Source organism: Podarcis pityusensis, assembly GCF_964106645.2.
Source record: "Podarcis pityusensis genome assembly, chromosome: 2".
In the NCBI taxonomy this organism is placed as follows: Eukaryota; Metazoa; Chordata; class Lepidosauria; order Squamata; family Lacertidae; genus Podarcis; species Podarcis pityusensis.
In genome coordinates this window covers 106,277,679-106,305,591 of record NC_138029.1, presented here as the reverse complement: position 1 = coordinate 106,305,591, position 27,913 = coordinate 106,277,679, and the positions used below count along the sequence as shown (strand labels likewise).

The following is a 27,913-nucleotide window of genomic DNA, read 5'->3' as shown; positions in this document are numbered from 1 at the left end:
GAACTCGAGCCCGGGCGCCGATTGGTTGCGGCGGGTTGAATGTAAGATGGCGCCCAGGGACCTGTGAGGGGAAAAAAGACGCGGGGCCTGAGGTGGCGACGGCGCGAGGCGGCAGAGGGGCCGGGGTGAGGCGGCGCTGGGCGGGGACGCTGACAGCCGAGCGGCGGACGTGGGGCGGACGGGAGGGCTGGAGTGGGGCGGGGGTTGGTGAAGAAGGAGAGGAGCTGCCTCAGACCGGGCGGGGTGGAGGAGGAGAAGAAAAAGAATAGCGGCGGCGGGGGGGGAGGGGGAGGGGTAGCGGGGCCGAAGCGCGCTCCCGCGAGCCCGGCTGTTGTGTGTGTGGCGCTGGGGAGCGCGTGCGCGCGCGTTCCGCGGTGGTGGGTGGGGGGCGGGCGGGGTGGGGGGGGGCAAAGAGAGAGGACCTCTTTGCGTGCGTGTTGGAATTGGAGATTCGTAGGGCGGGATCGGGCCGCGGCGCGCAGACTTCGAGGCCTTGCGTCGTTCATTCCACGGTGCCCGCGGCCCCGCCTTGCGCTCCCGACTCTTCCCCTCACCAGCCCCCAGCTCCCCCTCCCCGGTTCCAGAGGCGGCAGTAGGCGCGCGCGTTCCCGGCGTTTCGCGCGCTGGGAAGTCCACCCCCAGGGCCCTGTGGGGACGGGCGCGCGCCTTGGGTTTGCTGCTGCGGGCGCGCCCGCGCCGCTTCTCCTTCAAAGGTGCCGACTCGGGTGCAGCAGCAGTCGCAGGCGAAGTTCCAGGATGAGGCCGGCGGGCCCTAGTGCTGCAGAGACCCTGGGGAGGCGGGGTGAGCTGCCACGGCTGTGGCCAATTTTCCTCACTCTTCCCAAACCTCTTCGGCCGCCGCCGTTGCTTCTTCTCCTCCTTTTCACCTAGCCATTCGCGCGCCAGTTTCGTGCGACCAAGGATGCTCATCCCCACCCTTGGCCAGAAGGCTAGAATAAATGGAGGCGAGGCGGATCAAGGCGGGGCCTTTTCGGTGTGCTGGCCTTGTCTAGGAGCCTGCAATATTTACAAATACTGTACCTAAAAGCGCTTCGTGCTGCGCATTACAGTGGACCGTTGAGTGTAGCCGTGTACAATACCTCTGACAGGACAGTTAGGCTTACTTGAGTGATTCTCTTTCTCTCTTCCCCCACCCCATACACAAGCTGAGTAACTTTCCCTATTCAGCTGATTTCAGCTGTATGATTATCGGTCTCCGGATTTCGTTTTCCTTAAAACCAATAGATACCTTTTAACACTGCTGTTTCCCTGCAACCAGTGACTGGGGGATTATTTGCCCTATTTATCATTACTAATGATAAAGAGATGAGTGGAGGAATCTACCGTGGGCCCTTTCCTGGCTTTCAATTCCTGTGGTTCTGTCATGGGAACTATTCCTTTAGCATCCCAAAGAGAGTTTTGTAGTACTTGAAAACCTAGGTTTTTGTGGATAAGCCCACCTTTTGTTCCTGTGCATTTTCTTAGGGCTCTTCTAGGCTTTCGGACCCTTGGCTGGAGCATTTGTAAATGTAAAGCACAATATACTACCATTACTATGGAAATGCACTAATCAACTTTTATGCTAGCATGTGCCTAATGTCACAAACATGTCTTGATCAGTAGGGTGGGCAAAAGATTTGCCCAGATGGAACTGAGAATCTTGCTGCTTACTTGAATAATAGCACTAGTAATAAACAACTTTAGTGGGTGGGTGCATATAAACAAGAGGTTACAGGTTCAGCCCCCACAATCTCCAGATAGGTCTGGAAGTTACATTATTCTGAAACACTGCGGTCCTGCAGATGTTGCTTGACTACAGCTTGCTTCATCCCAAACCATTGGCTGTGTTGCTTGGGGATGATGGAAATTTCATCAGTATCTGCAGGGCCAGAAGTTTCCCATACCTGGTGTAGACAATACAGATGTTCAATGCTTCCTGTATCTACTGCAGCCATGCCTGTGTTCTTTCAGTTGCTACCACATTCAAGGTTTCTGAAACCTTATCCATCTGCAAGCTTTTATGCTAACATATTTTTACCAAGTTAGTTTATATTCTGCTATTCCTCCATCTGGAACTCAAGGCACCTCGTAGAAGTAAAGGGAGCATGTCATACACACACATCACATAATTCAGCATTGAATACTGAGTAGTTCTTGTTCAGAAAGTTTGCGTTTTAATTTTATTTTCTTAAAAGGCACTGGAATTAGAAAAGCTCTAGAATTGCCTTTTTAAAACAATGAAGTAGCTAGAAATGTGAAAAAAAATGGGGAAAGGTGGGAGATTGGACTTTGGGGGGGGGGGGCTTCACAACTTTGTCATATAACATTGTCTTCTCCCTTTATATTTCTTAAATAAATACAATTAAAGTGGGGATGGAAAGGGTTTCTTTGTTCTGTCTTCTCCAGAATGTCACGAGTCTAAAAGAGTTCAGGACACGAATATCAGAAATACATACAGCATGGTGCCTGGTGAGTTTAGATTGTCTGCATACTACAAATGTGTGTGCTTTCAATAATGTTTAAGTTCTGAGAACTAACTGCTTGCTAATCAGTTGGCTTGGCCTAACTTTCCAGATTTAATATTTACATGAAAATGCAGATAAAGGAATACTTGTTTCCTTAGGCAGGAGTTGTTGTTTTACATATCATTTATTTCAATTTTTCCTGAAAGTTGATGGAATGCACATTATACCAAGGTCATGTAAGGATGAAAGCTCAGTAAACAAACAACTGATCTTTGATTCATATATGATTTCTGCAGCAATGGTATCATTAACATAAATGCATTTCTATATTTATGGATGTTGGCTAAAGCATTAACGCACTTGATGTGCATTACTTTTTTCTGGATGGTATCTTGGCACAGTGACACTAGGCTGAAGAATATCTCCTGCAATTCACTGGTGCTTGTAACTTATATAACAGAAGGTGATTGCTTCAAGACTGGAAGATTCCAAGGAGGTAAAATAGCTTGTGATGGTTCAACTTGGGGTGAGCAAATTTCCATTGTAAAATTCTTGTCAACTTTTGTCCTATACCACTCTAAGCTTCCCCCAGAGTTCATCTTGCTGCTTCTAAAATATTTGGTAAATGAAAGGTTCAAATGTTTAACTGCTAATCTGCCTCAGTTTTATGAAACAGTGGTAGTGAGAGTAGCACCTGTGAAAAGAAAAGTTGTTTCCTACCAGTAAATTACATTAGGTTACAAAGGTGTGGACAAGGTAGGAAAATACTGTAACTGTGAATTTCAACTGTTCGCCAGTATTTAATTGGAAAAAGGATCTTAGAAGCAGTGGTAAAGTATTTCATGAGTTGGTCAAATCTTCTGAGGTGGAGAGTTATCAACCCTTACTGTATAATGTGTCTGGATGTGTCAAGATTTACAGGAAAGGAAAAATATATTTCTGGGTAACTTCTGTCAAACAATTTAGACTTGCTGTTGCTTCTTTTTGAAGCGGTGGCAGAAAAAGGCAACAGTTATAATGTTAGGCTAGATTTTTATCTTGATTTCAATCATTGGTTCTCAAAAGTATGAGATGTGTGATCCACCCTTTAATAACTTCATAGAAATAGAAATTAAGATCTTAGGTCCTAATCATATTTAAAGGTACAGTGGTACCTCGGTTTACAAACTTAATCCGTTCTGGAAGTCCGTTCTTAAACCAAAACCGTTCTTAAACCGAGGCACGCTTTCCCTAATGAGGCCTCCCACTGCTGGTGCCCTTCCACTGTTCAGATTCTGTTCTTAGACCGAGGTAAAGTTCTCAAACCAAACCAAAACTCCGGTTTTGCGGAGTTTGTAAACCAAATTTTTATTAAATGGGACTGTTCTTAAACCGAGGTACCACTGTACTTCGAAAGGCAGGCTCTTGAATATTGTATGACATTATCTAGCTAGTATATTTGTGGAAATCATATTAGCCCTAGAAAATGGGGCCCATGAATATTTCCCAATGTTATAATAATACTTTATTAAGTAATACTTTATTAAGTAACTCAGAATCTTAGCCGTTTGCATAAGATTGAGGTAAACTAAAAAGGTCTGCATTTCAAAATCCACTGATCTGAAAACAATGATGACTCCTTCAGTGTCTTGATAGCAATAATGTTCCAGAATCCATATTGCCTTCCATTAGGCCAACCCAAATGCCCACAAAATAGCGTTTATCAGGCTATTTGACTGGGGAAGCTACTTTGTCTGCATCTGTTCAGAGTCCTAAATGGAATGTGGGAGGTAGTAGACATTTAAATGAACCTCTTTTAGATATTATACAGGTTTCAGTTTGCACCTAGGACTTCTGGGAAGAAGGAATATAGAATGGTTAATTCCTCAAATCCAGCCGTATGTCTCCATTGTTAGCTACTCCTAAAATTTGCAAAAAATGCAAAATTAAGGCGGTGGGCAGGGGAGACACACAAACTGTTCTTGTAACTTTTCCAGAATCTGACTATCCTTAGCAGCTTGATTAAATGTAAATTCCCTTGAGTGAGTGGGGCTTAGCGGTATGTTTGGAGTTGGAGTATAATTTTATTCCAGTGTGAGATCCAATATTAAACCTAATAATTATTACCCCATTCTGTGACAGCAGTGCATTTGAAAAGGCTACTTCTTTGGCTAGAATCAGCTGATTCTAGCCAATGCCACCAAATGCTTTTCTGCTGGAAAAAGCGGTGTGTCAAAATGTTAGATTTAATCTCCTTTGCTGTTGGGGAATTGTGTTTACTGGGTCAGCAGCAAAGGGAATAGCATCATTAGTTCTGCCTTGCACAGCCAGAACATTTTTGCCACCTGGAACCTTGGTTGGAAAAGTGGGGATCTTTTTTTAGTAAGCATCTTAATTTGAATACTTAAGTGGCTAAAATATGGGAGCAATATGTTTAACTTACAACTTTATAGAAAAAGTAGATCAGATTTACTAGTTAAATATAAAGACTTCTCTAGGCAATGTGTATATTCTGCCCCTCTAAACTTTAACTATTAAATAGGCCTGATTTGAAAAACATTCTGTGACAGTGGCAGTCAATTTATGTGTCTTATTTTAAAAACATAATTACATTTTTGGCTTGGGTCTCTTACTTTTTGGATCCATCTGCATCTGATGATGTATCTGGCATGGCAAGTTTGCAACTATTCTTGTAGCAATTGGGCCTCATGTACGTTAAGTGCAATTGTCTGATTCCTTTAGGTTTGCTTGGTGTGATATTGATGCCCATGATCTGTGGGAAAGTTTCTAGTGCTTTACTTTTCTGCAGAAAATTTTCCATAAATTCAGTAGCAACAATGAATGGGTGCCAATTACAGATACAATATTGTGCAAGTGTGGCAGTTTCAAAGTTTTTAGCTTTGTTTTCTAAATACAAGTAAAATGAGTATTATTTTATATATAATAAAATATATAAATTAGATCACTTTCTAATTTGCATAGGATCCCACCTGACAATCCACATAATTGTTGGGGCCTCATTTATACATGGAGTACTGCATCTGCTGCCATCCTGATGGTTGCTGCCACATGACGATTGGTAATAACTGCAATTTCCATCCTCACAGTTAGAGTGAATCATATAGTTATACCATGATGCCAATTTGACCCAATTTGGTTATTCATTGCTGGCATGGTATGTGTTCCATCCTAATAATGTAGATGGAAGTTGCAGATGATACCAAGAGTACTGCAGGGAGCCACCATGGGGCAGCAGCATTCATGGTGCTCCAAATAATATGTAGCCAGGGCCAGACACGTCTGCTTGACTTTTCAAAAAAAAAGAAATTTGATAGAGGGCCCAGACATCATCCTCTGGTCTCAATGGTAGCTGAAATCTGAAACTTTTGTTTGAGTCCTACAGTAGTCTGCTGTAGGTGAATATTGTTAATATATGTCTTGTGAGCAGCTCTAGAGATGATACGATTGCATGCAGGGCTGCCTTTGTACAATAAATGTATTAATGTGAACAAATAAATGCCTAGATGCTGGGTGGCTTCACTTCAGTGATTATTGAAGTGATGACTTCTCTCTCACCTCAGGCTTTCTCACTGTGTAGTAACTGTGGCGGTGTCTCTCTTGAGCTTTCATTTCTCTTTAATTGCAGAATTTCTTTGGTAGTGGAAACTACAGTATAATGCTTTATGAGTGAGAAACTAGTTTGTATGTTGCTACGCCTTGTCACTCAATACTGTTAAGCGTTCAGAATTATTAGCAACGCTTATGTTGCTTAAAAAACAAATCCTGCTTCTCAGGATTTATGCGTATTGACCAGGGATGTGTGCGTTCTGTATACATTTTTCACCCCATTTCATGTTTTTCATAAGGAAACACAAATTCCATACTTATACTGTCGTACCTTAGAAGTCGAATCCATTCCGAAAGTCCGTTTGACTTCCAAAACGTTTGGAAACCAACATGCAGCTTCCAGTTGGCTGCAGGAAACTCCTGCAGCCAGTCGGAAGCTGCAGAACCTGTGTCGGACGTTTGGGTTCCAAAGAACGTTCACAAACTGGAACACTCAATTCCAAATTTGAATCGTTTGGGAGCCAAAATGTTTGATTCTCAAGGCATTCGACTTTAAAGGTACGACTGTAATATGAAAAATATTAGGCAACCTAAAGTGTATATATATTTACTTTGAATTTATTTTCCAATATCTTTGGACTTTTTGAATGGCCTATGTTGTTCAACTGTAAGTCAATGAATTTGGCAAAGCCTTTGCCAAAACAATTAATTTTGCTTAATGAAAACTTTATCACTGTGGCCTGCCCACCAATTGATGGAGGCCTTGCAGCCTGCAGATTTAGTGTATCTTATGCAAGACTCAGTGGGTATACACTAAAAAAAAATACCCTAGCCTGTATGAGTATGCAGATTGATTACCTTGCTTTGCATAATTATTTTAGTCGTTAGAATACATAGTAGGCTAAACCAAAAGGTCCTACTAGTCCCTCCCAGTTCCTGAAATTTCGCTGGGTGCTGCCCTTCCACACTTTAAATAGAAATTTGGTGTGAATGTTTAATGGAAGCTGAGATCATTTAGGCATTAAATTGTACACTTGTGCAAAATTTCCAGGCCCTGATGAATCATTTCTACTTAGTGTGTGGTTGATACGGAAGCCATGAAAGCATCCACAAAAAGGAAGGTCTCTTTACTTGGAGCAATGATCCACTTACTCTCTGAATCAGAATGACCTGTGCAGAGCCTGAATGTTTCCCTTTTGGAAATTGGGAACCTTCTGGAGGGATTCCCTCATCTTCCCTCTCTCCCCACCCCACTTCCTTTTAGATTTTCCTGTCCTTGCACCATTGTGACTTGGTTTGGGTGCTGAGCAATGTTATGCTGCGTTGCTAGGAATGGTTACCTTTTTTGCATGCACAGGGAGACAAACGGGGGAATCAGTAGCCTATTGGAGTTGTGGAATCAGTAGCCTATTGGAGTTGTGGAATCAGTAGCCTATTGGAGTTGTGGAATCAGTAGCCTATTGGAGTTGGAGAATCAGTAGCCTATTGGAGTTGGGGAATCAGTAGCCTATTGGAGTTGGGGAATCAGTAGCCTATTGGAGTTGGGGAATCAGTAGCCTATTGGAGTTGGGGAATCAGTAGCCTATTGGAGTTGGGGAATCAGTAGCCTATTGGAGTTGGGGAACCTTTTTTAAAAACAACAACAACAACAAAAACTTTGATTCCATGCCTAGTGGGAACTCCCCAGTTTTTACAGAGGGTACCATATATCAGTGGAGACTTTAATCCTCTGATTTGGATTGGGCTTGACTCTGCCTTGAGTTGAGGTTCTCATTGAAAGACAGTGGGTTTGTAGATTAGTGGATCTTAATAGAAAGCTGCATGTGTCTGTTATGCATGACTTTTCAATAAATTAACCTGTGGTGAGTAGTCAGAATGACCCGAATAATATTTCTACCTTATTGATAAAGACATCAGAAATGTAGAGAGAGTGGCTTAGAGTGTAATTGTAATGGCTTGCTTTGTTTCTTTTAAGGAATCCTGAGTACCTTGCAATATGAATAATTCTTTGGATAACACCATTTCCTTTGAAGAATACATCCGTGTGAAAGCACGAACGATCCCACAGCATAGGATGAAGGAATTCCTGGACTCCCTTGCCTCCAAGGGTCCTGAAGCCTTACAGGAGTTTCAGCAGACGGCTGCTACCACCACCATGGTATACCAGCAAGGTGGCAACTGCATCTACACAGATAGCACAGAAGTGGCTGGATCTTTGCTTGAACTTGCTTGCCCAGTTACAACAAGCGTCCAGCAGCAAACACAGCAAGAGCAGCAAATACAAGTGCAGCAACCCCAGCAAGTTCAGGTAATCTTAAAAGGATGCATGTCTTACTCTTTGCTGCTTTCATACATAAAAGCATGCAGGAATTTGTGCTCTGGGCAGCTTTCATAGACAACTGTAGAGACATACTCCTTGCATTTTCTCTCCTCCAAAACAAATTAATTGAAAAAGAATGTAGTTGTTAGGTACAAATGTTTTTGCTCGTCACTCAGATAGGTTAAAGATTTTATTTAGTTTTCTATATATCTGTTACATGGACCAATCTAATTCAAGTCAGAAACTTAATTTAAATTTCTCCACCCTGCTAATTTTGCTTTTTCTTTTCATAGTGCACAAAGTACCTGTGTTAAGTACTTGGGTGATATTCAGCTGTCCAAATGTTGGGCATGCGTGGGGCTGCAGAGGAGAGGAAGGGGAAAGTCCTCTCAGTGTTGGATATCTGTGAATGTTCTTTAAAAGCAAACATGACCATAAGATAAATTATTAAGAGTACTGTATAGTCCAAAGAGCACAGGAATAAGGCAAATCAATTTTAACTTTACTTCCCAAATGCCACTCTTTCAAACAGTGTATCCATATTTCTAGAGGCCTGGTGTATCTTGAATTTTCAGAGATATTCTTCTGCAGAAGTGACTTTTAAAGCACATTTGCACAAAACTTCCTGACTGCGTCTAGTGTTTCATTTAAACCAATAATACCCATCATTCTGGTGAATACCTAATGGAAAACAAATGGCTTACTGTAACTTATATGATTCAGTGTTAATAACTGAGTCATGCGTTCCTTAGGAACTTTGCATTTGCCTGCTGGTGAAAGGAAAGCAAAGAGGGGGCCAACCTTGTCTCCCATGGAAGAGAGTTTACAATCTGGGAGCAGCCACTCAGAAGGCCCTCTCTTGTGCCTTCACTAAATTTACCTGTGATGGTGGAACCAAGAGCAGGGCCTCCCCTGAAGATAACAAAGCCTGGGCAAGCTCATATAAGGAGGTACAGCCCTTCTGATAGCCTGGATCCAAGCCATTTAGGGCTTGTCTAGCAGTCAGGTCCATAACTTCTCTGTCTTCTTCCTTTCCCTTTCAACCCTTAACTGAATTCAATCAACATAAACCTGATCACAAAAGTTTTGAGTCTGCCATCATTGAGCTTTACATTTTGAATAGTGACTGTGGAGAGATTCTTTCAAGGCTCTGCATCAGCACTGGCAGTAGGACTCCTGGGGTCAATTGGCTGTCACCCAAGGCCAAATTCTACTTGTGGCCTTATGGTTACCAGTTCCTACTGTATATGGAATTATAATTGCATACATACATGAATCTGAGTAACAGGGACGATTAACCTTAGATATGGAATCATAATTGCATACATACATGAATCGTGAGTAACAGGGACGATTAACCTTAGATTTGTAATACTGACTCCTAATATTTGATTCTGCCAATCCCCAGTAATTGGAAACACAGTGAGCAGTTTAGTTCACCCTTGATTTAGGAATTACTAATTTTCCCCATGGAGGAATTTAGACCTTACTTTATTATACTACTTGAAGCAAACACATGTTTTGTGGCCATATTGTGTTTAACTTGAAGTACAGACAATAACAAACTAGCAGAAAATGTAGTCATGCTTCAGAGCTTAGTAGACTAATCCTATATTTCTCTGTATTATGAAACCTAATGTGAATCAAAAGTACATGGCTCTTTGCTACTGTGTAAACAGTTACAGGCTAGTGCTTTCATTTGGATTTCTTCAAAGAGTTTTATTTACATTAGAAAAACAGGACTTGTTCAGCAAACCTAGGTGCCCCTGACATTTAATTAAATGCAACAATACCTAGGCAAAGCGCTCAGCTGTAGGTCTCCATTGGAAATTTGAGTTCTAACTATGTTGCCTTGCCTGGATGCTATTTGCACTTTCAACCATCTAACTATAATAGTGAACTTAGCATATGATAGTCCTGGGACTGATATATAGATAGAATCAGTGTAAGAATCAGTTGTGGTATACTGAATGCTTAAATTTAGGATTAGGCCAGTCTTTTTTTTAAAAAAAACCCTATTGATGCACAGAATATAGAAATATCTAATAGATGAAATAATGAGGGTGTTGAACAACACTCTAATTATTCGAACCTTTTCCATCGGACCTTGTATAGCTTGAAGGTATCCCAAATATTGCTGCTCTAAACCTCTTCAGACCATTAAAAATAAATTTTAACGAAAGAATACAATCCAGTTAAAAAACAGCAGCACTGAAGTATAATGCAATACAAAATAGAAAGCACTGGAGATTTCATTCATTGTGAGCAATGCATAAGCAATGTATTGACTACTCTACATAGCTATTTTGCATTAGCTAGTTGCATATTACATTTCTTTGTAAACACGAAATATAAAACTATAGTCACTTTAAGTATTGAACTTAATTTAAGTATTGAACTACAGTGTTCTTACTCTGCCCTCAAATATGAAATAAAAATTGATTCAACTCTGTGTGGCAAGGGGGTTCTATGGACAGATAGTTACCATCACCATGATGTGAGAGGATGATATAGGAATGTGCATTTGGGGAAATTAGCACACCCACCCAATTCCAGACACAAAAAGATTGTCAGAGCTGTTTTGTTCAGAGTTGGGTTGCCTTTGCATGACTAAAAAAATGGGACTGCTTTTTGAAAGATAAATAGCTCTGAATTTGTGGTGTGTACCATTTTTGCCATTATACCTTCTGGGCCAAGCTAAATGTGACTAAGAAAATGCTCTGTGAGTGTCCAACTGCATATATGGTTTTGGCATATATGGTTTGGCAAAACTGTTGCAACTCATAAAAGCACCTGTGGGCTGCGGAAGATTTGGGGGGGGGGGCACTTGCATATTAGCAGTAAGGCATAATAGAATTGAGGAATACTAGTGCGAAATGATTTTATAAGTTGATACCAAATTTTATCAAAAGTACGAATTGTGTATCATATAGAGGATTAAAGCAAACTAGTCTTCCTTTTTAGTTCATATGATTCTATACTTGTTCTCCATGTGCATGTAAGGCATTCCTAGTCAGGTACCTGAAAGAAAGTTTTCACAGATGAGCACTAAAGCTGCTGAATGACATCTATATGGTCGTACCTTGGAAGTTGAATGGAATCAGTTCCGGAAGTCCATTCAACTTCCAAAAAGTTTGGAAACCAAAGCACGGCTTCTGATTGGCTGCAGGAAGCTCCTGCAGCCAATCAGAAGCTGTGGAAGCCCCATCGGACGTTCGGGTTCCAAAGAACGTTTGCAAACCAGAACACTCACTTCTGGGTTTGTGGCGTTCAGGATCCAAGGTATATGCAGTCAAGGTGTTTCCCATCCCACAGTCTGCCCTGAAGCACAGCATTAAAAACAAACAAGCCTGCAGTGTGATATTTGCTGGTAGTCCTTTCTAAGCTTCAGAAGAAACCAGTTTCACTACCTTCCTGAGATACACTTATATGTAAGATAATAAGGAGCTGCCAGCAAGGAAGCCCATGCCCAAGCACCAAGGAGCTTAAACAATACAAAGCTTTGTCTTAAGGAGGAGTAAGAAGGTGCCTCGTTAAATATTTATTAAACTAACAGGAAGCTGTCTAATTTTAAGAACAAGATAAGCAGTTAGCACCTATGAAAATAAAGCTCAGGAAGTTTTAACTTGTTTGGTTTGATAAGCTCCCCCAAACAGTTTGACTACACAGTATTCCTGCTTCATACATGCATATACGTAGCTTGGTTTCTCATTGCTTAATTACTCAAATTTGTTGGTTTTCAGCTGAACTGTTATTTACTAAAAACATTGTTTGAGTTAGCACAAAAGTCAATCTGTTTGATATTTGATGCTGCAGCCAGGAGTGATAAGCATGCATTTGTGAACTATTCTTAGATTGTTCTTCTGTCACTCCACCCCCTTTGCCTTACACTTTGAGAGTATCTTTGAAACAATAGGAGACCTTTTTTGTCATGTTCCTTCACCACCACCACTTTGGTTCTATGTTCCATGAAACTAACAGCAAATGCTTCTGTATTGATTATATCAGTGGACATGAGAGAAGTCTGTCTGATTATGCTTTGGTTTGACCAGCAGGATTATTACAGACACATTCCTTTCTACTGCCTGTGTAGAGTTTAGGTGGGATTAGTTCATATTCTACATACAGATTGCTTTAATCTTCATAGAAAACTATTTGGAGCCTTTTTGTGAGTGAGGGGAACTTCACAAATCTTGTGTGTGATAGGAATGTAAGTATGTGCTTGGTAGCTTCTTTTAAAATGGTCAGTGAAGTTTAAATTAGACAACACATGCTGGACAGAAAAAGGTAAACTGTTTGATACATGTGGCACTGAGAGAGCTTACTGCTTATAAAAAGGAGCTCTTGAATTCTGCAGCTTTAATCCCAAAATCCTAATTTGGGATAAACCCTAGATTTTAAGCATGTTCAGTTAACTGAGCATATAGAATGTAGTTCAACACTTGTGTCTTATTATGGAATTTGGAAACTGCTGTGATTAAGTCAGAATTTGTTGCTGCTTCTCGTCAGTTTCATAACTGACTTAGAGCATTTTTTATCATATCTAGAAATGTGGTTTTGCTTTGACTTACTTCTACATTAACTTAGCTGGTCTTTGGATAATCAGCTATCCTTTCCATTTTCTGCTTTTAACTGTTTCTCTTTTCTGCATTTCAAGATTAGCATAAGAGTTTTGAGTGATAGATAGCATGTTCTCATTACTATATTAACTTTTTATATCTAGTATTTCCACCCGTAGTTATTTTTGTGGGTGGTATCTGCAGAATATTTTGGGACTCAACACATTTGCAGAAAAATTAGTAGTTTGTAAATTAAAGACCTGTAAATGTTAAAATCTTCTAAGAAACACCTCTGTTTAATTTGGGGAGCAATTTGTTCACAGGTTTTCCACATAAAGTTACCATGTTAGATTTGTGACTTCAGACAAAAGTGCACCATTACATTTCCCATAGGAGTATGCAGTGCCAGAAACACATGTAAGAATTTGCCCCTAGTTTGGTGCTAACAAGAGGACAATAATGTGAAGTTTGGAAAGTATTACTGCATCTGTGCAGGCTTTTAAGTATTATATGTGATACTGTTACTAAAAAAAGTAAGAATTTCTTAAGTTTTGTTGAGTGCTTCAGCTGTCACCTCTTACTACAATTTTGTTGCATTATACTCATTCAAAAACACTTTCTTCCAGTATAGCAAGATGCCTCTGTAGGAAATCCATTCCTTCCATTTTCTTATAGTTGCACTATTAAGCTTACGCCTTTTTGAGAAGTTCTAACTACATACACACACTTATAAGAAAACGTTGTCTGAATAATAAGTTTATGGTATCCTGGGAAGGTGCTATTCAGCTCTCAAGCCAGCCTAGAATAGAAGATTCATAGTGCTTTTCAGGACTCCTGGGATGGTGGCTGGTTGGAGAGGTTGGGGAAAAATCTCCTTTTATCATCATTCTGAAAACATCCCTTGCTCTTCTGTACATCACTAGAAATTTACTGCCTGCTTCAAACCAGAGCGCTTTTTCTGGAGAGTGGGAAAATGAAAAAGTGCCTATTCTCTCCCAACTTCTCTTCCCAAACCTCCACATATAGTGCAGGGAAGATGAGTTATTTAGCCTCGGATGCACATTCTCTGATCCCAGTTTCTGCTGCCACCAGCCCTTTTCCAGCTGCATGTGAGCTGTTTACAAGCTTGAGTACACTAAATTCTTTCATAGTCAAAAACTGATGTACAGCTGCCTTCAACATTCTGTGGCTGTTGAAGGCCGCTAAGAGTGCTCATTCTTCACTGGGATATTGTCAGTTTTTCTCTCTTGCCTTAATTTACAAATTAATTTGAAATATTGGGTGGTCCCCAAGTGTACAGAAATGACTACTTTTTATGTATGGCCGCATTCTGATACCCAACTGACAGTTTATTTATATTATACTTTCTCCTTGGCCTAATCACAAAAGTCAGTAGATCAGAGGTTTTGGAGTTAACGAATGCTAACTTTTGAATCCTTGTTTTACAGGTGCAAGTTCAGGTTCAGCAATCCCCTCAGCAAGTCTCCACTCAGCAGCTTTCTCCCCAGCTCACTGTTCATCAAGCCTCAGATCAGCCCATACAGGTCCAAGTGCAGATCCAAGGTCAGGCGCAACAGCCGGCACCTCAGACGATACAGGGTCAAGCGCTTCAGAGTCCTAGCCCTTCTCAGTTGCAGGCAGCTCAGATCCAGGTGCAGCATGTGCAGACTGCTCAGCAAATCCAGGGTGCCGAAATACAGGAGGAACATATGCAGCATCAGCAAATCCAGGCACAGCTTGTGGCAGGACAGGCTATTGCTGGGGGCCAGCAGATCCAGATCCAGACAGTTGGGGCGCTTTCCCCTCCTCCATCTCAACAGGGCTCACCACGCGAAGGCGAGCGAAGGATCAGCACCGCCAGTGTCCTCCAGCCAGTAAAGAAGCGCAAAGTGGATATGCCTATTACTGTGTCATATGCTATTTCAGGGCAGCCGGTTGCCACAGTCCTGGCCATCCCCCAAGGCCAGCAGCAGAGTTATGTATCGTTAAGGCCGGACTTGTTAACGGTGGATAGTGCCCACCTGTACAGTGCCACTGGGACCATAACCAGCCCTACTGGAGAGACTTGGACCATCCCTGTTTACTCTGCGCAACCACGTGGCGACCTGCAGCAGCAAAACATAACCCACATTGCCATCCCCCAGGAGGCCTACAATGCCGTCCATGTCAGTGGCTCCCCGACGGCCCTAGCCACTGTGAAGCTGGAAGATGACAAGGATAAGATGGTGGGAGGTGCATCAGTAGTGAAAAACTCTCATGAGGAAGTGGTGCAAACCCTTGCCAACTCCCTTTTCCCAGCACAGTTTATGAATGGCAATATCCACATTCCAGTGGCAGTGCAAGCAGTGGCAGGGACATATCAGAATACAGCCCAGACGGTCCATATATGGGACCCACAGCAGCAGCAGTCCACACCGCAAGAGCAGGGGCAGCAGCAGCAGCAACACCAGCAGCTGCAAGTTACTTGCTCTGTAAGTAAACTACTTTAATGAACAACCTGTCTGCACTGTGGAGTGTTCCAAATGTAGAGAGCAGTGGCTTAGCCAAAGGGCAGAACTGTCTGCAGTGTGCAAAGACAGCAAAACTTTACTCAGAGTAATATGTACCTTGTTTTTATGTAAAGTTACTCAGCTTGCATGCAGCTGGATGTTCTTCCAGAATTTTGTATTGAGAGGTGGGCATACGATGAGGATTTTCAGCATTAGGGGTTCAGGTAGCAGCATGGGGCACAGATATTCTGCTCTTTCAAGCTGTAAAGAACTGTGCAGAAACTTATCTGCACGTTTTGAAATGTAATGTCTATATGCTCCTCTTCCCCCTTTTGAGGACTATGTGATATACTTGTGTTTCTGCAAATGGTTTTCTGCAAAAACAACCACCCGAGGGTGTTTTTTTAAAAAAGCATTCAAGACTGCTGGACCAAACTCTGTAAAATGCAAAAGGTAAATGGTCCTTCCTCAGGGTGCTAACTATCAGAAATGCTGAATTAGTATAAATTTCACTGATTCCCAGATTTGAAACTCTGGACTGGGACTGGACATCTATTACTGTTCAGGGTGAATGAAACATTTTTTGTTCTTATTCTGGGAATGGCAGAATGGGGTAGGGGTTAATATTACACTAGGATGCAGGAGGACAGTGTTGTACTTCTTCCTCCCCTGCATTTAATTATTTCATAATTCTAATGGTGTACATAAGGCAAGCATTCTCGCCTTTCCGCTCTCTTAATATTTATGCTAAATCTTCTGTTGGGCTAATCATTAAGCTTTATTAGCTGCCATTATAATGGGTTGTGTTGAGACTAAATCACATCAGTGATTTGCAAAACACGTAACTCTAGAGTTGGGTGCCGTTACTGAGAGAATCCTTCTTGTCTGAAATCTGTCATGGATTGTAAAGGTAAAGGGACCCCTGACCATTAGGTCCAGTCGCGGACAACTCTGGGGTTGCGGCGCTCATCTTGCTTTACTGCTGAGGGAGCCGATGTACAGCTTCCGGGTCATGTGGCCAGCATGACTAAGCCGCTTCTGGCGAACCAGAGCAGCGCACAGAAACGCCGTTTACCTTCCCGCCGGAGTGGTACCTATTTATCTACTTGCACTTTGATGTGCTTTCAAACTGCTGGGTTGGCAGGAGCAGGGACCAAGCAACGGGAGCTCACCCCGTCCCAGTGATTCGAACCGCCGACCTTCTGATAGGCAAGCCCTAGGCTCTGTGGTTTAACCCACAGCGCCACCCGCATCCCGCATCATGGATTGTACCTGGGGCTATATACAAAGCATATCCCTGTTGGAACTGCAATCCCTCCTTTGTATGTGTTAGTGAGGTTCATATATGTGAATTTGCAGGGTTGTGGTGTTTTGGTTGAAGTAAGAACAGGTTCTTTAGTAAATACATGGTGACGTGGCCTTTGAAAATACGCCTCACCCCATGCTATACTCATTCTAAACTCGCTTCATAATTCAGTAGTCCATACAGCAATATGTGGTGTGGTTAAAAAAAAGGGTGTGGCTACAGTTGCCATTATAACGGAATACACTTTGACAGAAATATTCCACTATGAGTTAATGTTAGGAGTGATTACCACTGGTTCAAAATTTTCAAATGCAGTTAAGAAATTACATGTAGAATTTTTTTGTTCTAAGCTCTTGAGTACTTCCAGTGAAATATAAACTTAACTGGATTTCTCTATTCTCTGTTTATTGTGCCAAAATTTTGCTAGGAAGCCAAATGTAACATGTTTGTGGTTCTCTAACATACCTTGCAGCCTGACGTGCGAGTGTTGGATTCCCACAGCTACTCTGATATTAGCCCATGGGATTTTAGGAAGGTTTTGATGTTGTCTTAGAGCATGTAGAAGATTGCAAGTTTTTTGTTCTAGACTTACTGAGGCCAATCCTTGTTGGGTCCAGTAGCATCGCCAAATTTTCTCAACTCCCATGTTGTTTCTTGCATTTCTTTAGTCTTCAATAAGACTACTTTCTGTGTGCCATCTACCCCACTGGAACAATTTTCACATTAGAGAATTGATCTTACACAACAGTAACTTTTATTAAGCCTCAACATTGCTTGGTAAAGTACCAGCTATATACAGTGGTACCTCGGGTTACATACGCTTCAGGTTACATAGCCTTCAGGTTACAGACTCCGCTAACCCAGAAATAGTACCTTGGGTTAAGAACTTTGCTTCAGGATGAGAACAGAAATTGTGCTATGGCGGCAGAAGGAGGCCCCATGTGCTAAAGTGGTGCTTCGGGTTAAGAACAGTTTCAGGTTAAGAATGGACCTCCGGAACGAATTAAGTACTTAACCCGAGGTACCACTGTATTCAGTAAATGGGGAGCTAAAACAGAATGGCTCTTGAGACTAACAAAAGGATAAGCAAGAAGAAAAAAGCCAGGAAGAATAAGGAGGCATGGTGAAGAAAGGCAATAGAAATTAAAAGCTATTATTGTTTAGAGGTGCAAGTGTATCTTTCTAGGGAAATTATTCTGATCACAACTTTTAGAGTTGGGTCTTTGAGATAATAAAAACTCAGGAGATTCCTTGGCTGCTGTTGCTTTTAACCTGAGTAGTTTAAAATAGAGCAGGAGTTCTCAAACTTACTACCCTCAGTGCTTACTTGAGAGGGCAGAAAATTACTGAGAATCATCAGTCACAAAATGACTGTTAGGGTAGAGGAAGGCACAGAATCGAGGCAGAGTTTGGCGTAATCATGTGGCAGCTACTGCCCTTATCTTCTATTGATAGCCAGTCCTTTTTTCAAAATTGCCAATACTTCAGCCTGCTCAAATTAAGCCCAGAGATTGGCTGTGGAGCTATTGTGACTCAGCATTCTTCTTGTAGGCAGAATTTGCTGATCCAGAGGCTCAGTGTGGAATGGGCTTCTTATTTTGTTTTTTTAATCTGCTGGGGTATTCTTACTATAAGATCTCATATATTGATCACAATTTAGAGCTAACCTGTGTCCCAGCTCAGATAACAATTCTCACTGCCCCCAGCCATTGTGACTGATGGTCAGGAATGATGGAAGTATTCTCAATAATATCTGGTGGGCCACTGGTTAGCCACACCTGCTTTAGAGGCTTTTATCATAATGTCAGAATACTAGTTCAATTCCTCTTGAACTGAAAGTGCACCATTTAAAATGAATGAATTGTATGTTAAATGTGGGATATGAAAAGAGGGGAAGGAAAAAGTAGAAGAGAAGGATGATAGGAAATTGGGAGCAGGGCACTGCTATCAGTCATGTATAGGTTTCAGTTAAGCTATTCAAACTTCTAAATGTTTATGCTTTCTCACCCTCTCACTGTTAGGCATGTCAAATATGGAAGGGGGTCAAGTATTAAAACATGGGTCAGCAAACTAAAGTCCGCGCGCTGGATCAGGCCCAGTTGCCTTCTGGATCCGGCCTGCAGACGGTCCAGGAATCGCCGTATGGATCACCAGTGCTCGCACTCTTTCCCTCTCCCTCAGACGGAAGTGGCGGTGCCTCCTTCCTCCCTCCCTCCCTCCCTCCTCCTGGCTTCTCCGCCCTGCCTAGAGGAGGAAGGGGGCTGGGCTTTGTTGGTGCCAGCATCAGCAGCGCTCAAGCGGCTGCCATTTTAAGCAGCCCCTCCCTGGAGCCCTTTCACGCACCGCTCATCGTCCCTCCACTGCCGCCACCAGCCCCTCCCACTTGCAAGACATAGGTAAGCAGCCACCGGGGCTCATGGTATTCTTGCATCATCCCCCCCCCAAAAAATATAGTCTGGCCCCCCACAAGGTCTGAGGGACAGTGAACTGGACCCCTGATGAAAAAGTTTGCTGACCCCTGTATTAAAACTTACAAATGTAAGCTATTAGCCTTATTCGCTGTTGTTTTGGTTAGGTAAGGCTTTAGGTAAGTGTGTATAATCAAGGATCAAAGCATTCTCATGTTTTGCTATCATATTGTTTTGTTCTGATCGTAGTCTACATCCAGGTAGGTAGGTAGCCTTATCTTTTGTTTTATTACTATTGTCTTGTTTTGTCAAAAGGATTGTAACTGAAAACTTGAATAATTGCCTGGCCAGCACTAAGATACAAAATCTCAGTTTGGCAGGGCACCTTTATAGTATGCTACTCTTAGGCACAGGGCCGCCTTGTACAAAAATCTATTCTAATGGAAATATTGCACTTAGAACTGTGGGCAAACTGATGATGCTGTGACCTTCAGATTCTGTGTTTGCTAGCAGATGTATTTTCTAAAATGATTAGCATTCAGCTTTCCCCCAGCAGAGGGCAATCTGTTCACTCTGTTTTATCTCTTAATTATTCAACATTTGTTGACATCTTCTCCTTGTACCCAGCTGCAAAGATGGTTTCGTAAATCAGTTTACGGTAATGTCTGAACTAGGAAACTGGTTTGACAGCAACCCACAAACCAGAATTGAAGTAACTTTATGGAAAACTGGTTTTAAGAAATTAGCAGTCTGCTTTGCAACTGGCCTCATTAGAAGAGGAAGGAATGCTTGAACTTGACAACAAACCATGGTCTTTTTGGGGGGGGGGGTGCAGATTATCTTCTCTGAACTAGACCTCTGTAGTTGCAACAAACTAAAAACGCAGTAGCCACTATGTTACACAGGGTTTTGATTCTGCATTTTGACTTTGTAAGACGTGTTCACAGTGGTCATGAGGTAGCAAGCTAAATACATGGAATTGAGAGTGATCAGTATTTGTAGTGAAATATCAGGGGTTTCTGAGCATTAGAATTAAATGAAGAGCAAACAGCCTGAACCCACCTCCTATGAAGATTACCATTTTTTATTATCTTTACTTCTCTTTATTGAAATATTTTATAAGCCACCTGGAGGACCGTTCAATTAAAACTGCCAGGGTGTAAATCAAATATAGTACAGTTCTTCTAATGAACTGAAGTCAGGTGAGTAGCTCTGCAGGCTGGAGGAAGATGCTACAGTACTGGTAAGCAAAAGCTTTTCATACCTATGTGATCAGAATTGACTTTTTTCCACAGGCTCAAACTGTTCAGGTTGCTGAAGTTGAGCAGCAACCACAGCCTCAGCCTTCACCTGAACTTCTCCTTCCACACTCTCTCAAGCCAGAAGAAGGACTAGAAGTGTGGAAGAGCTGGGCACAGACTAAAAATGCAGAGCTGGAGAAGGAGGCTCAGAACAGGCTTGCACCTATTGGCAGTAAGTGTTGTGAGCAGGGAAGTACTGCTCCATCTTTCAAACAATAGGAATCTTTTGCTTTGTAAAGATTAGTTAGAGTGTTATAGGCTGCTGAATTACAAGGGCTTTGGGTGGGTTATCATATACAGTGGGTGTGTATAGGCCACTATAATCAACAGCTTCTAGAGTTCTTGCTAATGATCAGGGCTTAACTTTTCCTTTCAGGCAGCTCAGCTCATTCTCTAATAACTTTTTTGCTAAGTGATGGAGTCTCTGCTCTTCTTGCTGATTTCATTCTTAGCTGCATTCTTGAATCTGTTTTGGTGTGTTTAGAAAGCAAGGCAAACTTTCATTATGTATGTTAGGTTTTAAGTTTAAAATAAAAATACAAAAGCCTTGTTAACTTTAAAAACAGTTAAGCTTATATGCAATGTTTGTGGCACCCAGGATTTTTTTCATTGACACAGCAATATGGATTTAAAAGGATACTAATGTCAGTCATGCTTTGAATTGTCTCTTGGTATTCTGACCTCAGACTCCTTCCCATTGTTATTGAGGAATATTCAACCATTTGTGAATTGTCAATTTACTGTCTGAGTGGCAAGTCGTGTGTTTGAAATCCATTCAGTTTCCATTTCAAGCAAATTTTGGGGTACCTTTGTATATGCTGGGGACAAGGAGAAATATTTGCAAGTGACAGTATAGGCTTATTGGGAAGGTTGCAGCGGGAAAGCATGACTGAGTCTACAAAAAGACATCTCTGTTGAGAAATGCCAATTAGTAACCTTCTGTGCCATGGTTTGCAGGACGCCAGCTGTTGAGATTCCAGGAAGATCTCATATCCTCTGCTGTAGCAGAGTTGAATTATGGGCTGTGCTTAATGACTCGTGAAGCTCGCAACAGTGAAGGTGAACCCTATGATCCAGAGGTTCTGTACTATATCTTCCTGTGTATTCAAAAGGTATGGTATTTTGGAAGCTCTTGCTGCAAACAATGTTAAAAGTGGTATGCTGGGCATATGTTGTCACTAGGAGGATTCTTGTGCCAGACTAGAGTGAGAGAGGCAGACATTGGCTTCCATTCCTGAGATCCTTGGTTTTCTCTTTCGCTTGAGAACTCTTGACTGGATGCTGTTCTGATCTTTAGAGTGGCACATAACTAAACATACTCTAATAATCATTATGCATAGAAACAAACTATTAGTAGCTGCAAATTCTGGAAATTAGCCCAGTATCACTCTAATGGGATTACTATTTACAAAGCATTAATCTGAGTTTCAGGTGCTTCATGGCCTAGCCTTTCAGGCTCTTTGAATAAATGTGTTTGTTATGCACTATGGGATTTACATAGGAAGGCATGATAAGTAAAACTGTAGCTAGAGAGTTAATGTTGAGTTTGTTAGGTGATTCCTAATCTCTATTGTCAGCGGGGGGCGGGGGTGTGTGTGTGAAGAATTTCTAATCCTCATGTTTCACATGTGCACTTCAAACACACAGTCTAACTAACTGATTGTTTTTTTATTTAAAAAAATTCTATGAGGAGCAGGTTTGCCTGACCTCTGTGTAACTGTTTCTTGCAGTATCTATTTGAAAACGGGCGAGTCGATGACATTTTTTCTGATCTATATTACATACGGTTCACTGAGTGGTTACATGAAGTGCTCAAGGAGGTGCAGCCTCGGGTCACTCCTCTTGGTAAGAGACTCTTCAGTCCACAGATAGGCTTGGTAACCACGGTCTAGACACCACGGTCCTCAGAGAACATTTGAAGAGGAATGCTCCCTTAATTGACCTAGGAAGAATCTGCAATAAATTCAAATAATTGCTTTTTGTCCTAGACTTCTAGGCCCCAAATTGTCCTTGCTTTTCTGCAGAGAAGTATGGGTATCGCCGTATAGCTGGACCCATATTGTCACTTTCCAATGTATTGTCTATAGTACAAAATGCAGGCTTGCATTATTCAATATGGATGGAACCACATGTGGGCACACATGGTGCAGCCTTCACTGTAGTTTTTGCCGGGCTCATCCCAGCCATCTGGTTCGCTTCTTACATCTGCCCAAACTCTCTACTGATCTGATGCCCATATGGTGGAATTTTATAACAGAGCTTGAAACAATGAAAATGTATGGTAAGGCTATCATTCAGAAGCAGAACAGAATAGTCCTCATCTGTTTCCAGAATGTCACGAGAGAGTGGGAGCACAAATGAATAACTCTTGGAAGTGTCCCAAAGCTTTGGGGTGCTAATTGAGAAAGGTCTTCTGCTTGTAAAGCCTGTTCTGGTGAGATGGAACTTGAAGTTGTTGATTTTTTGAGGAGGTGGCATTCCCTGTGAGAACTGGTTCTAGAATGTTTAGGGCATCATAAGTTAGACAAGCCAATGTCTCTGCCTTTATCTTTGTGGAATGGTAGGCTTGCATAGTAGTTGCAACAAGATAGCATGAAGTATTTTTGAGTGTATAATGATACAGAGCTACATAAGGTCAAACAATCTTCTCGGGCACACTAAAAGTAATTAACATGGTTAACTTAGGTCCATCAGTGTCATTGGGACTATTCTGAGTTGTATCCAAATAAGCTGTACTTACAAACTATTTGTTAGAAACATCAAACCAGCTAGTTAGACTTGATGTCATTAACTGAAATGTATGCTATGTGTAGGAGCTGCTGTCGCTAGTCAAAGCTTTGTAAATTAGTTTTCTCTCTTAATAGGAACTTTGGGGTAATTGATTGGAGATGCTGCTTGGTTTCCATACATCTTTTGAAATTATCTTCTGGTCTTCACAGGCTATGTTCTTCCTAACCATGTGACAGAAGAGATGCTGTGGGAGTGTAAGCAGCTTGGAGCTCACTCTCCTGCCACCTTGCTGACGACGCTCATGTTTTTTAACACAAAGTAAGTACTAATAAAGATGCCTCCTTCGTGGAAGCCTATTCTTTAGTGAACTGTGAATTAATGTGCACATATGAGCACAAACTACCAATGAAGAATTACTTAGATGCATTTTGGTATGAGCTATCAGAGCTAGTTTGGCATAGTTAACTACAAAATGAACCAGTGAACCAGCAGGTCTCCAGTCTTCCTTCTTCAGTGAACTTACTAGGTGGCCATCAGAAAATTCAGTCTTCCCCAGTGTGCAATATGGTCATAGTTCTGACTTCTTTACGTGGTCGTTCTAAGTTTCTCTATCACTCTCTCGCACACACGTACATGTGTTTATGTGTGTAAGTATAATCAGTCTTTGAATGCATGACAGCAATCAGTCTAGCATTCTGTTTCCAGAGTGACCAGCCCAGTGTTTTTGGGAGTTCACAGAAGTATGATGTTGGTGCTCTGTCCTGTGACTGCTTCCTGTTATTTGGGTTATACTGTTCCAAAATACAGAGATCCTATTTAGCTATTGAGACTAATAGCCATTGTTAGCTGTATCCTTCACTATTGCTTATAAAACATGCCAAATGAGCTGTCTATTGAACTGTATATGTCTGTTGAAATAAATGCACGTTTTAAAAACCTTACACTCCATCAAATGTTGGCTATTAAGAGCCTTGTTTTGTTCCTGATAGGAAAAAAGGTTTTTCTGCCAGTGTTGGAAAAGTTAAGATTTATTGTGCATCTTTAACTGATCTGTGCCCTCCACCTTTTCCACTTGATGTTCAGATACTTCCTGTTGAAAACAGTAGACCAGCATATGAAGTTGGCCTTTTCAAAGGTTTTGAGGCAGACCAAGAAGAACCCTTCCAATCCCAAGGATAAGAGTACGAGCATCCGGTACCTGAAGGCACTTGGCATACACCAGGCAGGCCAGAAAGGTAGAACTTAAAATGGAAAAATAAATCTGTGCTTTAAGTAGCTGATCATATTTGTTTTGCAGCGCTCTCTCTCTCGAGAGGGAACCACAGGTTTAAAGGAAGACAAATGGGATTCATAATTAAATTTGCAGCCCAGTAAGCCTGGGTGGTGAGTATGGCTAGACAATTTCTGGTGCTGATGGTGATTGATTACAAAGCCACCTTCTGGGACTGGGACTTACTATATCATGGAACTTTATTATGAGATATCACAGGTATTTGATCTGCAGATGCAAGTCCTGTTGCAGATGCCATCATCCCTGAAGATCAACTGTAGCACACAGTGGGGATTTTTTTCTTTTGGTAATGATGCTTTTCTCTTACTTTCTGCAAACAAAAATATTTCTTTGCATTCATACATTTTATTGAAGGTCCTTTGCTGCCTTACCCTGGCATTTACTGAAATGAGTGCATGTGTGTAGCTTACTGTTATTAATTGGGTTATATCAAAGCTAGTTGTTTGTGGTTGGAAAATGGAATATTAATTAAATGTATCCCCCAAAAAAAAAAAAAAGGTAAAGGACCCCAACAGTTAAGTCCAGTCGCGAACGATTCTGGGGTTGCGGTGCTCATCTCGCTTTACTGGCCGAGGGAGCCGACATTTGTCTGCAGACAGTTTTTCTGGGTCATGTGGCCAGCATGACTAAGCCGCTTCTGGCAAACCAGAGCAGCACACGGAAACGCCGTTTACCTTCCCACCTATTTATCTACTTGCACTTTGACGTGCTTTCGAACTGCTAGGTTGGCAGGAGGTGGGACCGAGCAACGGGATCTCACCCTGTTGCGGGGATTTGAACTGCCGATCTTCCAATTGGCAAGCCCAAGAGGCTCAGTGGTTTAGACCACAGTGCCACCCGCGTCCCAAATGTATCAAAACAGCATCTAAAAGCTTTAGACATGCCAAGCTTCTGAGATGACACTGTAGTGGTACTTGCTTCCTTGCTTTATATGCCCCTGAACTTACGTTGGACTGCTCTTGGGGGCACAGTTCTGTTACTGTGCATTTATATCTATTCAGAGATTCTCTGTGAAGCCCCAGTTGCTTTTCCTTCTTATTTATTTATTGCCTTTTACACTTGTCTCAAGGCAGTTTAGAAACATACCATAAAACACCTATAAATAGTTTTAAAACAGTACATAAAACAGCTAAAGATAGGTTTAAACTGAAGACTGGGACCTTTTAGTCCAGCTGGAAAACCTTTACATGAATGATACTGCCATGGATCCTACTGCAAAGAAGGTGAAACTTTGACCACCAAACTGTTCCTGGAATGCTTTTTGATAAGTAGGACTCCTACCTCGTTGCTAAAAACTAGACAACACACTGAGATATTTATGTTTGGATGTAAACAGAACTACAAAAAAGCACAGGTAGCAGTGGATGTGTACTTTGCTTAATGGTAACATAATAGTTGTCTATCTGCAGCAAGAAAGCCATTGTGTTGCTGTGTCCCATCTTTTCAAATTGTGGGATTACTTAGGTTTTACTCACATCAACTTCAAGGTTTCTGATGTTCTGTATTGTTGGGATTGACTTGCAGTTACTGATGACATGTATGCAGAGCAGACAGAGAACCCAGAGAATCCCTTGAGGTGTCCTATAAAGCTGTATGACTTCTACCTCTTCAAATGGTAAGTGTTCCTGACATCCAGAGCCACAGAAGGATAACTATCTGGATGTTCAGGGTTTGTGTGTACTTTCTACTGTTTTAATCAAACTTACCTATTAATTTATTGGAGTGATGACCTTGTATAAAGAAGACTACCTTATGCTTCCTACTTGAATTGTCAAAAATGCAAACTTAATGGCATGCATATTGAGAGGCTTGTAGTGTAGCTTATTTTATTTTATTTTAAATGCTGGGCATTGCATAACTCTTGACACTGTGTTTTACTGGAAAGAGTTTGGGCATATAACGTAGTGTGTTTGAAGTGGGCAAACACTTTGTATTGAGTAAACTGGAACTTGATGTCCCTGGCAGAGGTCTATAAAATAGATGGAGGTATATTGGTGTGGCACTGTGGGAAAAGGTGCCCAACATGTTGATTAGTGACTGGCAGTTTCTAGTCTTGAAAAACATTTTTGGACTTGCTCTTCATTTCCAAAGCCCGGTGAAATCCCCAAGTTAGTGTGAGAAGTCTGTGGTGTAGAATGTAAAGAATGCACTGTACAAATTGGGCATTTCAGATACAACCTGAATTCCTGTGCACTCACAATTCACCCTTTTTCGAATACCTTGAAATGTATTACCAAAGGCTAGGGTTGCAGATGTAGTGCAGGGGGGGCAGACATAAGAGGGGAGACAGGTGCTAGAGCAGAAAACCTCATGGGAAGGCCTGTCCTAACTCTCCAGTTTTAGTCTTCAATGCCACAGCCAGCTTCAACTGTTGTAAAATGGAGGTTGAAATGATCAGGACGTCACTTTTTGTATTGTGTTACATGTGGAACCTTTGGCGGTTCAGAAAAAACGTAGATGTTTGTAAGATAGTGTTCATAGCTGTTTCAAGTGTATGCTGTCAAAGTAATTGCTTAACGATATTCTCTGTCTTCTCAGCCCCCAGAGCGTGAAAGGCCGGAACGATACATTCTATTTGACTCCTGAACCAGTGGTGGCTCCCAACAGCCCTATCTGGTATTCCATCCAGCCAATCAGTCGAGAGCAGATGGAGCAGATGCTCACCCGGATTCTGGTGATACGAGAGATTCAGGCAGCTATTGCTGTGGCGAATGCCAGCACCATGCACTAAGGCATCCCTCCCAACTCAGAAAAAGGGTGAGGGTAGGACAGGGTGGGAGGGAAGGCCAGGCCATAAGGCCAGGATCAATTGTACAGCCTTTTACACTAAAGGAGATGCCTAAGGTTTTTTTCCGGTTTTTTTTTTAAATTGGTGTAGTTATGAAGCCCTTTTAGGCTTCTTCTGTTTAAAGGAGACCCTCCCCATTGTGTATCTGACCTAACTGCATCAGCCTTCTGGACGCATTGGGGGCTGCGTTCTTTCTCTGGGAGCTGTGAGGTGCTGTAGATTGACTTTGGGATTTTTTATGATGTGAAGAAAATGAAACAAATCTAATTGAGGGACTTGGCCTAGATGGGCCATTGCTTTGGAGCTCATGCACTTGGAAAGAGCGGAAAATGGTAGATATTGGCCAAGAGAGGCAGTTTGCAGTTTCCTTGTGCTCAGAAACTGACATGTTCTGGAGGGGAGAGGAGAGTGACCTGCAATTATGATTTATAAGGAAAAAGCAAAACAATTTCTATTAAGAACTTAAAAGTGACATTTTTAGATGTTAAGTACAAACTACCACACTTCTCTCTCTCTCTCTCTCTCTCTTGCTTTTTCTTTCTTTCTTTCTTTCTTGGCCTGATGTTGAGGCCTTAAAACCTTGAGGCTCCTGTGCCTGATGGAATTCTTGTAACATACACTTGTGTATCATATAAAGATACCACCCTGTTTCTCTTAATGTATTCTTATGCTAGTTGTTTATTAAGAATGACGAGCACGTCTTTTCAACA

General features: G+C 41.7%; 1 protein-coding gene across 3 annotated transcripts; it reads left to right on the top strand.

Moving 5' to 3' along the window:
* Positions 1-27,913, top strand: QRICH1 (glutamine rich 1). Of its 3 annotated transcripts, XM_080995697.1 has the most exons (11): positions 20-125; positions 2,407-2,469; positions 7,987-8,319; positions 14,339-15,361; positions 20,389-20,566; positions 21,352-21,506; positions 22,125-22,239; positions 23,334-23,442; positions 24,208-24,359; positions 25,940-26,030; positions 26,954-27,913. In XM_080995697.1, exons 3-11 carry the CDS (start codon positions 8,008-8,010, stop codon positions 27,144-27,146), a joined length of 2,328 nt encoding a protein of 775 aa, XP_080851823.1. In that variant the 5' UTR covers positions 20-125; positions 2,407-2,469; positions 7,987-8,007; the 3' UTR covers positions 27,147-27,913. The 3 variants fall into 3 exon arrangements, with proteins under 3 accessions (XP_080851822.1, XP_080851823.1, XP_080851824.1); XM_080995696.1 differs by lacking the exon at positions 2,407-2,469 and having other exon boundaries at positions 1-125; XM_080995698.1 differs by lacking the exon at positions 2,407-2,469 and having other exon boundaries at positions 20-41.